The 17,467-nt window shown below is 41.1% G+C and overlaps 1 protein-coding gene across 2 annotated transcripts in view; it reads left to right on the forward strand.

Moving 5' to 3' along the window:
* The window catches only part of LOC109391427 (armadillo repeat-containing protein 2-like), a 118,432-nt gene that overhangs the window by 8,967 nt on the left and 91,998 nt on the right, over positions 1-17,467 (forward strand). For both annotated transcript variants that reach the window (XR_002125802.1, XM_019658982.1), the window contains exon 2: positions 8,874-9,081. Coding sequence is in view for 1 of the 2 variants with exons in the window: in XM_019658982.1 (XP_019514527.1) it covers positions 8,909-9,081 (173 nt within the window). In the remaining variant the exon portion in view is untranslated. The remainder of the gene's footprint in view (positions 1-8,873; positions 9,082-17,467) is intronic.

Raw genomic sequence — 17,467 nt, forward strand, 5'->3', positions numbered from 1 at the left:
TTTATTAATAGCATATGTATATTAAATCATATAAATTTATTATTGCTCTGTGTAGTTTTAAAAAGTTATAAAACCACTTTACCAAGGGCTGACAGAACTGATTCTCCTTTAGTCTAAGGATTGATGAAAAAGGATGGGTTTACAGTCACAGAGGGGAGATAATCTGAGAATGGATGCCAAGGTTACAAGCCACCACCTGAGTATTCTACTTTGACATACAAGTGTTCTCTTCTCATTAGTCTCCAACATTTAAATGTAGAAGGTCTCATGGAAGTCATAATTCTGGAGTTATGACTTCTTATGAAGAATCAGCAGATCCGGCAACTCTGGGTCCCCTTTCTGTGTGGCGCCCATGGGAATGATTGGAGCTGAGTAGAACCCACCCCTGTTAACCCGGGATATGATCTGCAGAGCCCCATGTCTCCCAGCCCACTTCACTCATTTTCCTGTCTGGTCCCTGTGGCCCCTAGTGATCCCTGACATAGCTGAAGAGGTAGAATCGGGGAGAAAGACAGGCAGTATAGGGTATGTGCTTCACACTGCGATGCTGTAATGGAGTATAGTCATCCCTCGGTATTGGTGAAGGGACTGCTTCCAGGACCCCATGCAATACCAACATCCATGGATGCTCAAGTCCCTTATATAAAATGGTGTAATATTTGCAGAAAACCTACACACATCCTCCTATATACTTTTTTTTTCCAGAAAATATCCATTTATTTACAATTAAAACAAATACGCCCAATAAAAAGATTATGCTTCCTTAAATATACATTTTAGGGGCATTTATTGTGAACTCTTCATCTTATCCTATTCTCTAGCCTCTGGGTTTTTTAAAAAATTTAATTTAATTTAATTAATTAATTTTTTAATTTTTTATTGTTAGTTTCAGGTGTACAGAACAATGCAATAGTTATCCTTTTTACCCCTCACACAGAATCAACTCCCCCGCCCCCATCTACTGCTCTCCCACCCCCGATATCATGCTTATCTATTACAATTCCATTGACTCCATTCCCACACTCTACTCCACGTCCCATGACTATATGTATATATAATTATAGTTGACATACATTATTATTCAACATCAGTTTCAGAAATACAATGCGGTGGTCAGGTCTCTACACCGACTATGAAGTGGTCTCCCTAACAAGACATGAGTCCATCTGGCCCCCTAAAAAATATTTGCAACATTATTGATTATATTCCCCAGACTGTCTTGTCTATCCCTGAGGCCATATTGTAGTTACCAATTTGTATTGTCTCATCCCTTCCCCTTCTCCTTCATCCCCACCCGCTCCCAACTAGCAACCCTCAGTTTTTCCTCTGTGTCTCTGAGACTATTTCTGTTTACATTTCTTATTTATTCAGTTTTTTAGATTCCACATATAAGTGAGATCATATAGTATTTGTCTTTCTCTGACTGACTTATTTCACTTAGCATAACGTTCTCTAGTTACATCCATATTGTTGCAAATGGTACTATTTCCTTCTTCTTTATAGCTGAGTAATACTCCGTTGTGTAAATGTACCATAGTTTCTTAATCCAGTCGTCTTCTGATGGGCATTTCGGTTGTTTCCAAGTCTTAGCAATTGTGAATAGTACCGCAATGAACATATGGGTGCATATATTTTTTTCGGATTAATGTCTTGTTTTTTTTGGATAAATACCTAAGAATGGAATTGCTGGATCATAAGGTAGTTCCATTTCCAGTTTTTTGGGATACCTCCATACTGATTTCCATAGTGGCTGCCCCAATCTGCAGTTCCACCAACAGTGCACCAGGGTTCCCTTTTCCCCACAACTTCACCAACATTTGTTGTTTGTTGATTTATTGATGATAGCCATTCTGATTGGGGTGAGGTTGTATCTCATTGTGGTTTTTATTTGCATTTCCCTAATGCTAAGTGAGGTTGAACATTTTTTCATATGCCTGTTGGCCATCTGTATGTCCTCTTTGGAGAAATGTCTCTTCATGTCCTCTGCCCATTTTTTAATTGGGTTGTTTGTTTTTTTGGTGTTGAGTTGCATGAGCATTTTATATATTTTGGATATTAATCCCTTATCAGATATCTCATTGACAAATATCTTTTCCCATTCAGTAGGCTTCCTTTTTGTTTTATTGATGGTTTCTTTTGTTGTGAAAAAACTTTTAAGTTTGATGTAGTCCCATATGTTCATTTTTTTCTTTTACTTTCCTAGCCTGCGGGGATGTATCAGTAAAAATATTGCTCGAGGTAATGACTGCAAATTTAGACCCTATATTTTCTTCTAGGAGTTTTATGGACTCAGGTCTTATATTTAAGTTTTTAATCCATTTTGAATTTGTTCTTGTATATGGTGTAAGGAGGTGGTCCAGTTTCATTTTTTTGCATGTGTCAGTCCAATTTTCCCAGCACCATTTATTAAATAGACTATCTTTACCCCAATGTAACTTCTTGCTTACCTTGTCATAGACTAACTGCCCATATATGCCTGGATTTAATTCTGGGGTCTCTATTCTGTTCCATTGATCTATGTGCCTATTTTTATGCCAGTACCATACTGTTTTGATTATTGTGGCCTTGTAGTACGTTCTAATGTCTGGAAGCGTGATCCCCCAACTTTGTTCTTATTTTCAGGATTGCCGTGGCTATTTGGGGTCTTTTTTGATTCTGTATAAATTTTAGGATTATATTTTCTATTTCTGTGAAAAATGCCCTAGGTTGTTTGATAGGAATTGCATTAAATCTGTATATTGCTTTAGGCAATATGACATTTTAACTATATTAAGACTTCCTATCCATGAGCATGGAATGTTTTTCCATTTGTTTGTATCTTCCTTTATTTCTTTCTTCAGTGTCTTACAGTTTTCAAAGTACAGGTCTTTTTCTTCTTTGGTTAAATTTATTCTTAAATATTTTATAGTTCTTGAAGCAATTGTAAACAGAATTGTTTTCTTAATTTCTCCTTCCGATAGTTTATTATTGGTATATACAAATGCAACTGATTTCTGAGTATTGATTTTGTATCCTGCTACCTTACTGAATTTGTCTATTAGTTCCAGTAGTTTTTTGATGGAGTCTTTGCCTCCCAGAAACTTTAAATCATCTCTAGGTTACTTCTAATACCTAATGCAATATAATTGCTATGCAAATAGTTATTATACTGTATTGTTTAGGGAATAATGACAAGAAAAGTCTATACATGTTCAGTATAGATGCAGCCATCATAGGCCTAACTACATAACACATGTTAGCAACAATGTAACATTTTTTCCAAATATTTTGGACCTGAGGTTGGTTGAAGCCACAGTTGCAGAGCCTGTGGATATGGATGGATGACTCTATATAATTAGGCAGCTTGCTTTATCTTGATGTCCCAATTTGTTTCTTTTCTAACAGTCAATCAGATATTTATTGAGCCCCTGCTAAGTGCCAGGCACCATTCTAGGCCACCAGAGTCCTGTCCTCAAAGAGTTTACAATCTAGTGAGAGGAGATAGATAAGTACGAAACAGGAAACCAAAGAAATAAGGTAATTTGGGTTTTGAGAAGTGCTCTGAAGAAGATAAGCCAGATAATGAGATGGAGAGTGACTGTGACAGGAGGAATTTGCATTAGCTCATGGCCCTGGAAGGTGTCCTTGAGGAGGTGGCATCTGAGTTGAAATGTGAATCATGAGGAGAAGGCAGCCATGTCAAAATCTGTGGACAAGTGCCTCACTGAAGGCACAGTAAGGCTTAAGACTGGAGCAGTCTCGGGTGGTGGAGGACCTGAAGGCCAGTGTGGCTGGAAGGTGCTTAGCCCTGGGAAAGGAGCTGAGGCCACAGGGCTGGGCTGGGCTGGGCAGGGGGAAATGGCCTGGACTTTATTCTGCTTTACAGTGAAAAGCCAGGGCCCCTGGCTGGGTTTAAGCAAGGGAGAGACATCACCCGACTTAATGTTTCTCAACTGTAGCTGCACATTAGAATCACCTGAGGAACTTTTAGAACATTCCACGGTGGGGCCCCCCATCAGACCAGTTAAATCAGAAAGGATTGGTAACTGCAGAAGCAAAGTCTTTGTCAAGATGAGAAGGGGGTGAGATCTGGAGCCCAAGGTTAGGGGTGAAGTCAGACTCAGATAGGAACAGGGTCACTCCTTATAAACAGGATAGCAGAGCTAGCTGGTCTAAGGGTTACTAAGCTGTTGTTCCAGGCTTCTGAACCTGAATATTGCATCCCTGTTTAATGAATTTTACTCCTGGTAGTTCACACTGAAAACCCTGCTGCTTGCTGAGCTGTTCATGTCTTTGTGAAGGTGACTGAAGAGATGGCTGTTTAACCCACCAGCCTCGTCTCTGCTTCGCTCGTGGCTTAGCTGCTTCCCTCCTGGGCTGCCTGGCCCTTGGCCACGCACCTCACCTGTGCTCTGGGAGGTGCCACCCACAGCATCATTTCCCAGCACTGAGGCCATCTTCACGACTCCAGGCTGCACCGAAGCATGTCTTCGCTGAGGTTCTTTCCTCCACCCTGTTTGCAGTTGCCTCACTTCACTATTTTCATCGTCCCGGGGTTCTGTGTCAGCACTTAAGAAACAATGGCAGTAAAAAGTCATTGTCACTTTAAATGCAACATTGCCCAATTAAAAAAAGATATTTTAGCGCTTTAGCCTTGCAATCACTATCATTTGTACAGGAGCTCCCTGGGCTTGTTTCAGAGTCCCTGTTGTTTAGAAAAGGTATCCTTTGTTGGGTAACTGAAAGCAACCTTGCGTGGAGACAGAGGGTGCGTCCCTCCCTTTGGTGTGAAGTCATTTGTAGCTGACACTGCCACAGGCAGGTCTAGGGGTGTGGCGGCAGGTTCAGAATTTCTGATTTAAGAAAATGAAAGATGTGTGTAGTCACCTTCACAGGACCAACATTGAATTGCCCTGTGTTCAAGTAGGGTTTATGGCTGGAGGGGCAGTGTTGCAAACATCTCCCCAGTTACTCAGGCCAGACAGAGACCTAAGTGCAGCCTCCGCCTTCTCACCCATCCCTGTCCTCTTTGCCATCACCAAGCCTTCGATGGGCTTCCTACTTGGCTTTCTAAATATCTCTGGGGTCTGTGTTCTCCTTTCCCACCACTGTCACGCTGCCTTTGTCACCTCTTGCCTTGTCCCTGGTCCTCCAGCCCTCCTGTCTTGCTCTACCCTCCAGGTGTGGGGCTGGAGTTGAGTCAACACAGAGCCCTCCGCCCTTGGAGCAGCCACAGAGCCTGAGGAAGCCAAGCTCCCAACCAGACATGGCTGTGAGCAGCAGCCTTATCCCTTTATTTCAGTGGCCCATGAAAAAGGATCATTTTCTGTGTGTGCATACAGAGCAAGAGGTCAGGAAGCAAATAAAAATCAGGTTGCGTCATTTTCTTGCTAAAAACCCCCTGTGCCTAAAGGAGTGTTTGCCAAATGAGTTCCAAGGAACATTGTCGCAAAATATGAATAACTTTTCTTTAGAAAAAGGGTTCAGTGCTCAAATAAGTCTGCCTATTTTCTCTCCTTGGAGAATCGTAATACACATGAGCATATTTAAAGGGTTGATAAAGCCATCTGGTAAAGAAACCTGTTTAATTTTTTTTTTTTTTTAATGTGAGCCATCCTGCTACCTATTGGCAGCTTAGCAGCTGCTCAGCTTGGGCTGGCATCGAACCGCTGTTGCTCAGAGCTCAAACTCTCTTGAGTGAGCTCTTAACCAACTGAGCCACTCGGCCGGCCGAAACCTGTTTAATTTTAATCCAACACAACATTTCACAAATCTACTTGGCTGTGGGACCTGTCTTTTGGGGAACACAGTTTGGGTAACACTGACCTAGCACAAAAGTTGGCAAAGTTTTTTTGTAAAGGGCCAGATAATAAATCTTTTAGACCTTGTGGGCCATACAGTCTGTTCAGCCTTCTTATTGTGGTGGGAAAGCAACCATAGACTGACTTATGGCCACTGAAATTTGAATTTCATATAATTATCACGTTACAAAATAACTGTTTTTCTTTCCATTTTTTCGCCCCAACCATTAAAAAATATAAAAACCATTCTTAGCTTGCAGGCTATCCCAAGACAGGAGGCAGGCCAGATTTGCTGGGGCTGGAGTTTGCCGACTCCTGGCCTAGGGGATGAAGTTCCTACTCCTTAGCATGTACAGCTCTGCTGTGATCTGGCCCCAGCCTAACATTCCAGGCCCTTCTCTCGACTCTCCTTTGCCTACCCCCAGCCCTCCAGTCTGTGCACCAGCAATATGAACTCCTTGCAGTTTCCCCACTCATCCTGCCGTTTCAAGTCTCCGGCAGGATCTGCTAAATATTTGCTAGGCCCAGTGCAAAATAAGAATGTGGAGCTCTTTGTTAAAACATTATTCAGAATTTCAAGATGGCAACAGCAAAGCATTAAACCAAACACAAGGCCCTTCCGAGCATGGTCCTGCTGAACTGTCTAGCTTCCCACTTGTGCACACATGCAGCTGGCTCCGACAAGGCTTTTTTCCCTTCTTCTCCGAACACCTTTCTTTTTTGCCTCCTGTTAAACCTTCAGAATGCTTCACAGGCTCCACCTCCTCTATGAATCTTTCCCTGACCAACTCTCAACCTCTCAGGACTCTCCTGCTCTCTGTAGCCTCCTTACCTGGCTCAGACCATGCTATACTGCATTTTTCTCTTTACCCACGCCTGCTTCTGTCTCCCCTACTAGACTGAGCAACTTCAGTAGGTAAAGAGGTTTTCTCTGTTTGTAGCCCGAGAGCCTTAAACAGGGTCAAGTATACAGTAGGTAGAGAAAGATCTGTGTAATGAAACTGTTCCTGCACAGTGATGCTGCTGGTTGTGGGATCTTTTTGAAGTTTACCCATGATGCATTGCAAGAGTAGCACGGAGTGCTGCAGGTATTTGCCAGGGTGACACAGAGCATCGTTACTCATGTTGAATGGCGGACATCCATCAGGAGTGAGAGTGAGCCCCGGGGCAGCTCTTCCCTGTAGTAGTCCTTGACAAGCTTGCTCTAGTAGACTGTGAAGATAGAGGTCTGTAGCTTCTTCACCCACGCGTGCGGGTGCCTTTTCCCCTCTAGAACAGTAGCCCCATGAGGGCTGGGACTTCGTGTTCACCACTGGGCCACCCGCACCTGGAATAGCAGCTGGCACACAGCAGTGGGTACTGGATAAATCTTTGTGGCGTGAAGTGAATGAAAGACACAAATGCTAAAATATAGGCCCAGGCTACAGGTGCTTTGTAATATAAAAGAAAACACATGCCTTGTAATTCAGTAGTAAAGTAGTTTAAGGTAGTACGGTGCCGTGGAGAAAGCCCTGGGCCAGAAGTCAGGATTCTTGGGTTCCATTAATAATAATGACAATGACGTCTAGGTTTTGAGTGTGCTAGATCCATATAAGTCACATTACTAGGCCATATCATTTAGTTCTCACCACCTCCCCAAGAGGCGGGGACCATTGAGGAAGGTGAGAGAAAAGTTGAGTGACCTGCTGCATCACACAGCCTGTACTTGACCCCAAGTCTGATGGAATGCAAAGCCTACCCACCATGCAGTACTGGCTCTCCATGAACTTCCTTTGTGACCTTAAACTAGTCACTTAACCTTTTCAATTCTCAATTTTCTCATCTGAAAAATGAAAGTTAGACCAGCCATTCTCTAAGGTTCCTTTCAGCTTTACAATTCAGTGTTTTGAAAGTAGGGAGCTTGGTCAGAGGAGTAGACTAGGCAGTATTGTTGGGTTTTATTGGGTTGTTGGTTCAATTGCAGAAAAGGAAACTGTGAGTCATTTTGGAAGAGCTTGCAAAACAGTATTTTCTATATGAAGCTCATCCCCCCCTTCCCCGTCAGATAAAAATATTTTATCACAGACTAGAGTATAGTAACAGCATTAAGGATAAGCTATTCCTAATGTCAATTGCTGATAAAGAAACAGTGTTGTATTAGAAGTCTAGAATTTGCAGTCATAAACACAATAGATATTTCATTTCAGAGATTGGGCATCGTTTTGCAACTCTCTAATTCCCCTTTAGAAAGCGTCATAGGGGTTTTAGCACTCTCTTCTTTCCATTGCCTGGCAGTGGTCTGCTAGCCTCCATGATCAGGCCCCTTCCCCCGATCACCTTTCCTCCTCTTCTCCCCCTCATATACTCCACTTCTGCTGTTCCTTGAGCATGTCAAGCACACTCCTGCCTTGGGCCTCCACACCTGCTGGCCCCTCTGCTGAAAATACTGTTCCTTGTCATCTAATGGCTAGATGCATCACCTCCTTTAAGGGTCTGTCTACCATGCCCACCCTGTGCAAAATTGCTACCTGCCTCCATTTCCAGTATCTTTTACCCTTCTCCACTTTTCTGCTTTTGCTTTTTGCCATAGCACTTATTATTTTATGTTATTTTTATTATGGTGTATTACTTATTGTCTGTTCACACCTATTAGGGTGTATATAGAATGACCTATGAGGTCTGGGATCTTTGTTTTGTCACGGATGCATCCCAAGTGCTTAGGACAGTGCGTGACATCAGGGAGTCACTCAATAAATATTTTTTGAATCAAAAATTATATGAAATTTTGAAAGAGGAGTTATTATTATGGGAACCAGAGTATATATGTGGACTTGGGTAGTTCATAATCCTAAGTTCAAGTGTTTGCCTTAGGTAGATTGTAAGCTAATAGAGATAAGATCCTGTTCATTTTTACCTGCTGAATTGATGATGCCAAGCCTAAAATTGTGGTGAGGTCTTATATATGTTCAGAGAGGTTTTAGCCATACAATTCCAGACTCAATTATAAGTAACATAGTTTTTAAATTGTATACATTCTTAGATTGAAAAAATTACTGAAAGACTGATTCCTAAAATAAGAAATGCTTTTACAAAACATTTCCTTGGTTATTACAGGAAAGAAGACAGGGGAATCCAAAGGAAGAAGTCTGATGGGGAACTCTATGGTGAAAATCAATGGGACTTATTTAACAGAATCAAACCCCATTGGCCATTTAAAGAGTCACCCACTTCAGCTAACTTACGATGGAGGCTTCAGTGAAATCAAGGAGCAAGGAATGTTCAAAGAGTCAACATCCTTGCCATCTCACCTCAGAAGTAGAGGGTCAGTATTCTTTTTATTTGATTTTCTCAGAATAAGTATGTCGTTTACCAGTTTGTTTTCTGTCTTATGTAGATGACTGAGTTGCATTTTCTCTTTGGTAGAAAACAAATTTTAAGTTAGCAATACATGAGTAGTTAAAGATTTCCTCTCACAGTGAGTGGAGTTTATTTAACACCATTTCCTGTTTAATCCTCAAGAAAGCGTTTATTCATACCTGCCAAAATGCTGCTCTGATAGGACTGTCAGAATGAAGTCTTTGCTTTAGTTGGACTGTTCCAGGCCCCCGTGAGTGATGACGGATCGTTCTGTTTGTGTTGTTTGGGATTCTCGCCTGTCTTGGAATCTCGTTACCTCCCTTTGGGTTGGTTCACTATTGTGAATTCCACAAAACAGTAGACACTTAATTTATTTTGTTCTCCAGTAGAAACTTGGATTAAAATATTTATTTTGCAAACTAATAGTTAAAATAGGAGAGGCCCGTGGATTTCTGTTACCTATGATATCCCTCTGCTAATCCCTTATGAAATGAATGATTAGGAATTACTTTATTTCATAACATGTTCCTAGATAGGACTTTTTCTTTTTTTAACCCCAATTCTACTTACACCTTCACCCCTAGCCCATCAAGGAACCCCTAAGTTCATCCTATGCCCCTAGAAAATTGAGGAGCAATTTTCCTAACATATTAAGGATTTGTGAAGACATGTTCACTGTAGGGACCATGTAAATTCTTACCCTCATGTTTTCCTGAAGAAGCCTTGAATAACTAGGAGCCAGGGTGGGGCTAGAGTGAGGGGAGCAGGCTCTGTTTTCCAGTCCCAGCCAGTAATGATACCAAGATAGGCAGAAAGTCTTGGACTGGACAGGGTCACTCAGTTAAAGATGTTTTTCTATGATTTTCCATTGGGTCATTATGGACAACTGCCCAGTTTGAATTTGCTTAACAAGATTAAATTCCACGGGCCATTTTAAGACCAAGTACTTGTTGCCCTCAGTTTAGATTTCAGGCCTGACTTTGGCTTGTACACATGGAGCGTGCTTAAAACTTTTTTGCGAACTGGCTGCTTGGCAGCTGGTCAGTTTAGCTGATCTGACCTTGTCTGCTGACACAACCCGAAGAGTGTCACACACGTGGGATTTATATTAGGCAACCTAGTAGTCCTTGTAATGTCGCTTTGCATTCAGAACATTTTTTAAATTAAAGGAAAAAATGAAGTGTCTCCTTAAGTGGAAGAGAATGAACTTCAAATCGGGACTTTGGGAGCTGAGCACAAAACATCAAACTGGCCATTGCAACAAATCTTTTCCAGTTGGTGAATAAGAATAGGCTGCGGACCTCAGAGCTTAAACATAAAAGGCAGCTAGAGGACTTCTGTCTCTTTCAGCACTGAAGTGAAAAGGAAACATTTATCCTGCTGCACCCATCCTTACAGTAATTAAAGTTGACTAGGAAAAAACAGACAAGAGCTGTTTTATTTTATTTTATTTTTTGCAAACCTTTAGATGTTGCTGAACAATCTGGCAAGCCAGAGTTCATTATGTCTTCCTCAGTCTGGGACAGCAAAGGCATTTTCAGTTACATATTTCATCCCACAAACAGCAAAGGAGAAATCAATTAGGGACTGGAAGCATTTCTTCCTGACTGTCCAAAATTATGAGGCATTGGCACCGACTGTATTATTTTTGTTTTGTTAGCATGGCTTTTGCATCACATAATGATCGTGTCTAAGTTGGGTTTGCAATACACCCTGGCAAGTTGAACTTGCAATAACATTTTTGCTTTATGAATCTTTACCTCCTTTAATCATTGGATGGGATTTTGTTGAAGTGCCAAAAAAAATTTTATACAGTAGGATTAAAACAAACCAGCAAATGGAAACTATGAGCAGCTCTTTCATTAATTACATTTGTGAATCAATCTGGGACACTTAATGATTGTTTCTTGTAAACATTTAAGTGAATAATTCCAAGAAATGATCTTTGTTATGCAGTGGCGTATTCCCAGTTTTGATGCTAAAGCCTTAACCCTCAATTAACATTTTTTTCATCTTTAGCCCATAAACTGGAAAATGAAGAGTCTTGTCAGTGAGCCGGGCTGGCAGAAGAAGGGAGTGGAGGGGGTGCTTAACTAGAAAAGGAAGAGGCATGAGATGACAATGGGTTGACAAGGAGCATGAGCAGGTCGTGCAAAGGGAACAGACGAAGTGAGGACATGCTCCCATGCAGCGTGCTTACATGCTTGTTTTCATGCTGAGTGTTTCTCGGGCTGCGGAGAGAAAGGAGCCATTTATTTCAGTGAAACCACATTGATTTGTACACCCTTAATTTAGAATATGGATAACTCATGGGATGGACTGGAGCTTAACTTTATGCTGGTTGTGATGGAAAAAGGATTTGCTAAGCAAGGTATCATTGCGAACAAGATCCTGGCAGACTATTTAACTTTCCAGACGAGAACACACTCTCAAGCACTTACTGAATGATCATCTTAAAACAGTGTGCCAATTACAATAGTCTCTGTGTGTCCAATTAAGGATTCATTTCAGGTTTGGCAGGCTTGCACCTTAGCAACACTCCATTTTCACTTATTTTGTGTTGCCATATGGATTGAAAACAGCTTTCATTAAAATATGAGGTGTGATAAAAAAATATGGTGACTGTTTCAATTTAAAAAAATTGTTACAGTAAAAGACACATTGCCATTAATGCCCTTCAAAGTACTCCTCCTCGCTTCAAACACACTTATCCATCATTTTTGTCAATTTCTGAAGCAGTTCTGGAAGTCCTCTTTTGTGAGTGTCTTTAGTTGCACCATCGTGGCTGCCTTGATGTCCTGAATTGATTCAAAACGTTTACCTTTTGTGGTCATTTTGACTTTGGGGAAGAGCCAGAAGTCACACGGTGCCAGATCCGGTGAATAAGGTGGATGAGGACCTACCGTAATGTTTTTATTTGAGAGAATTTCCCATACCAGAAGCCATGTGTAGCATAAAGCATTGTCATGATGGAGGATGAAGTAAAGACACTCACGAAAGAGGACTTCCAGAACTGCTTCAGAAAGTGGCAAGAAAGATGGGATAAGTGTGTTCAAAGTGAGGGGGAGTATTTTGAGGGGGATAAATGGCAATATGTCTTTTACTGTAATAAATTTTTTTTGTTTAAACATTCACTATTTTTTAAATCACACCTCATATGTATATGTATATAAATCTCCATCCATCCATCCATCCATCCATCCATCCATCCATCATTTCAATCTGATGAATCCTTTATATACGTGCTTAAAAATCTTTTAAGGCTTTCTGTGTAAATATTGGTTGAACTATTATGGTTTGGAAAGATGGTTTTTAGGAGGAAAGCACAAGCGCAGTCATTTGCGGAGAGTTAAGAACGCTTTGCTGAGAGCCAGAATCCCTGGATTGAGGTTTGGTTATTTTCTCAGCCACTTGATTTGCTGTATACTCTTTAGCAAGTTTATTAACACTTGCGGGGACTCAGTTTTCTAATCTGTAAAATGAAAATAACTTCATTCCCATTTCCTCCCAGCCCTCCCTGTAGATTATGAAATGATTAGTAAGGCTTGAAAGACTTATTTGTAACTATCAAGTGCTGTTAGTATTGTTGGAGTAAAAAATAGGAAAAGAGGGCTTCTGGTTAAAAATGTCAAAGCAAAGGCATTCTGAAGAAACCCAGTGAAAGCTATGAAGAATGAAAAACAGAAATAAATACCATCAATGACACAGAAAAGTGGTTCTAAGCCCAAACTTCAAAGTATGAAGCAAACTTGATACTGCAGTATGGACTTGATTTTTTGTTTTTTGGTTTTTGTTTTCCCCTGCCTAGCCTACTTCCCTTTGGAGAGTGAGCTGTCTGGAATTGTATAATTAATCCTGTTCAGTCCGTGTTTAGAGGAGGACTGTCCTTATCTTCACTCCCTCCCTGCCTTTCCTTCCTTCATTCTATCCTCCTTTTCCTTTTTCTGTCTTTCTTTTCTTACCTCTCTTCCCAGAGGTGGTTAAATGGCCCAGAGCTGGCTAATCAGAGTTCTCCAACCACAGCCAGTCGGTTCAGACGTGGGCACAGGAGCCAAACCAGTCCAATTGAGTTCTTCCCTGGTACTTAGCCTTTGGGGACAGTGCTTTTTCTCCAAGTTTACAAGCTGTAAAGATGATGTTGTCTTGGAGCTAACAGTGGCCATTTCGTTGCCTGTGGAGCGTGACTCTTGAGAGAAAAGTAATATATAAACAGTATGGAGATAGTCACCAAGTTCAAGGATGATACATAAATCCCTAGATCCAGTTGTGCCTGAGGCCACCACATCTATATTGTAGACTGCTCTGTTTATAAGCCAATATGTTCCTTTTTTTCTCTTTCTCCTTCCTTCCTTCCTTCCTTCCTTCCTTCCTTCCTTCTTTCCTTCCTTCCTTCTTTCCTTCTCTACTTCCCCCTCCTTCCTCCTTCCTCCCTTTCCTTTCTCTTTCTTTCCTTTCTTACCTTTCTTTCTTCTTTCCTTTATTTATTTATTTAGACAGGGATATCTTATGTTACTTTAGATTAGGCTTTTGTTACTTGGAATATTACACCCAAAAGAGTTTAGTTAACTTGCCAAACTCTATGAAATATAGATGAAAACAAGAGGTAATTTGAGAGCAGACACTTACCTTCTCAGACCTTCAGCAGGAAACAGATTTCACTAAAAATGAGTCTCTCAGTTCAGAAAGGTATGTTCAGTGGCCTTTAATTAAACAAATGAGATCTAAGGATGTGGGCCCACTGGAGAAGTGGGAAGCTTCTGTGAAAACCCCATTCAAGATCCAGATGGTGAAGCGACTTGTAGGGGAATAGAGCTGAGTGTGACATGCTCTCCTCGTTTCCTGTAAGCCAGCTAATTTCGTGTGTGTGTGTGTGTGTGTGTGTGTGTGTGTGTGTGTGTGTGTGTATGGGGGAAGGAGTTTGATAGATTAGAACTCAAGGTGCTTATCATGGAACAGGGCTTTTCTGTGCATCACAGCAGTCTGCTACATACAAACTAAGGGAACATACACTCCAGGTCAAGATAAATAGCAGACTTGGTGAGTGGATGTTCAAGAAAACTAAAGTTAAAGCTACAGTGTACCCCAATTCTCTCCCTCTGTGGATCCTTTCATTATTCAACAAATATATGGCTCTGTTTAAAAATAAATAATCTTAGGACAAGAGTTAACATGGGACTTGAGCATAGACAGGTAAAGAATTTAAAAGACAATGAAGAAAATGGATCACAAAAAGAATTACCCTCCAAAAACAAGAGTTAAAACAATTTTCCATAGCATCAAAGAAATTATAGATAATGTTATTGGTCTCTTTAAAAAAAAGCAAAAAAGCTCTTCTTTGGTATATAAGAATTCAAATTAGAGATGATAAGTCCACATAAAGAGATGAAAACTACACTTACAATTTTCAAAAGAGGAGTGAAAGAAAAACGTATAAACATGGAGAGGAAAGCCACATTAGAAATAAAAAGTAAGAATGAAAACAGCTGAAAATGTCATGAGACAGTGGTCAGGCTACAGAAAATCATATGAAAAGAAATGAATAAGAAGATGGGAAAATGATTCTTGATATTGAGATAGATATGGAAGGCATGACACTTATCTTCCTGAAGAAGAGAATCCTCCTCCTCCCCCCCCCATCCTACTTTGAAGTAAGTGCCAGGTGCTCTCCCAAGTGATTTACATATATTAACTCATTTAATATTCACAACAACCCGCTGAGAAAGGAAGGGATCAGAAAATGAGAAGAACAAGAAAAATATTAAGACATAATAGAAGACAGCTTTCTGAAATAAAGATTTGAATCTGAGGCTCAAATGGACACATTGTGTTGCAACAAAATTTGCTATGGAATAACCCACACTAAAACATTTCCAGCAGTGCTCAGCACTAGAACACTCCCTAGTACACAGTACACACTCCATGAGTAATTGTCGTTTGGGTGGATAAATGGAAGAAGGTCTCCTCTGGCCATCCAGGCCGACCAAACAAGGCACACAAAAGGAGAAAAAGACAGTCTGCCTCTGGCTTTATTGGAACGTCCCTCAGTGCCAGAAGACTGTGGAGTATTGCCTAGGAAGCTGTAAGAGGGATAACCCAAGAATTGTATTGCCAGCCAAGTTGGCAATAAAAAGCAACAGACATTTTCAAATGTGAATAAACTTGAGGACTCTAGTACTCAGGCACTTTCTAGAAAACTCTTAGACAACAAAATGATGAGTCAAAACTCAGAAACGAAGACACTATGGTGAAAGCATTTGTGGTGCATGCTGACTTTGTTTTCATACTGAATTAAAACTAAACTCGGAAAATGATGGTTATGGAACAGAAACCTTGACAATGTCATATTAACAAATAACCAAAATTGGTACTTGAGAAGAAGCATGAGTACTAATTATTCATTTCATAATAGGGAATAGGTTTGTCAGTAGCACAGTCTGGAATTGAAATATATTGTTTAAAAAAAAAGAATGATTTCAACATCTTAATGTTTTTCATTATTTTTTTCCTTAACTTCAGAGAAATCTTTTAGAAACTAATATCTCTTGGGAAGAACCCATTCATCTGAAGTTCTACAATTCCTTCAGTCTCAACACAATTTCTGTTTCTCTGTTAAATCCAAGTAACATTTATACTTAATACTTTTAAATTACATCTACATGTATTGTGATCCCATCTGTATGTATCCTTTACTGCCCTCCCTCCAAGCCACCCTTCTGTTCTTTCATTCCTTTATCTTTTTATCTGAATATATGCAAACTATGCCTGTAATTGATGTTTACCACATATTAACAATATTTCTGGGTAGTGGGATCCTGAATGATGTTTTTACCATCTTCTTTGTCCTTTCTTATATTGCCTGGCCTTAAAAAAATAATAAATACATTATTTTTCAAAAAATAATGAAGTCCTTATTCTTTTAAGAAATTAAGGATAATATGGCTGAGAAACTGTTTGCATTTGGAAAAGACAGATTTGGCCAGATTGACTTGGTAGGGTCCCACCTTATTCGACAGTTTCCAGGTGGTAAGCATTTCTTGGTAAGCAAAGCCCTGTGCTAGGTGGTTGGGAGCTGGAGAAATGAACCCCATCCTGAAGAGCTTACACAGGTGCCTGGCTTGGCCACTCAGGTGTGGTCCCTGCAAGAGCAGTATCAGCACCATCGGGGAGCTTGTTAGAAATGCAGAATCTCAGGCCCCACCCCAGACCTACTGAATGGGAATCTGCTTTTTTTTTTTTTTTTAGGAGACACACCCCGACACCTTGGCAGCTCAGCGGCTGCTCAGCTCGGGCCGGGACTTGAACCGCTGTTGCTCAGAGCTCAAACTCTTGAGCGAGCTCTTAACCAACTGAGCCACNGCTCAGCGGCTGCTCAGCTCGGGCCGGGACTTGAACCGCTGTTGCTCAGAGCTCAAACTCTTGAGCGAGCTCTTAACCAACTGAGCCACTCGGCCAGCCCCTGGGAATCTGCATTTTTATAAGATAGCCAGGTGATTCGAATGTACACAGACATTTTCAAAGCACTGTTCAATGATAACTCTAATGCTGGAGGAATAAAAGGAGAACTGAAAGAAAGGTACTGGGCACATGGACCTGAGAGGATCCTACTTGAGGATCATGAAGGTTTCCTGGGGTTTGGGGGTTTGGGAAGCCCCCTAAGGCTGATTTTTAATAGGGGCAGAGCACTGTGTACTTTACTCAAGGAGCAGCATAAGTGGAGAGGGGATTTGACATGGTGGCGGCAGGTTCCAAGTAAGGCAGGTGGCCTGGAGGGGCAGGGGTCTGGGTCCTGAGGCTACAGCCTTACAGGGAGCCACTGAGAGGCTTTCAGCTGAGGAGTGACATTGGCAGCCGTGTTACTCCTCAGAAGGGAGAGCCTGGGACAGAGGGGACCATCCGGAAGCAGCTGCAGCAGTTCTAGTGGGAAATGGTGATGTGTGACCTGGAGTACCAGCACTAGGACATTAGGGATGGAAATCAGGGAGCGGAAACCTGTGTGGAATCAGTTTCCACAGTAACACACTATGAAAGAGGATAGTCTCAGCAACTTCCCATGTGCTAAAGCACCCCTAGTGCTGCAGTGAGCAGTTACTAAGCTAAGGAAACTTAAACCTAAGTTAAGCCAGCATGGTTAGCTACAAAGTAGTGTCTAATCGAATTTATACATACAGAACTTGAATAATAACCAGTTAGTGATTACTAAACAAGGTACTAAGTGTATCTTTAAACATATATACTGGGGTGACAAAAAAATGTATACAAGTGGACACTTTTGTCAACATTGTTCAAGGAGTAGTTTTCCGTAATCAGAAGTGTCTGGCCTTCCTTCCTTCCTTCCTTCCTTCCTTCCTTCC

This window comes from Hipposideros armiger, unplaced genomic scaffold (assembly GCF_001890085.2).
Source record: "Hipposideros armiger isolate ML-2016 unplaced genomic scaffold, ASM189008v1 scaffold_292, whole genome shotgun sequence".
Lineage (NCBI taxonomy): Eukaryota > Metazoa > Chordata > Mammalia > Chiroptera > Hipposideridae > Hipposideros > Hipposideros armiger.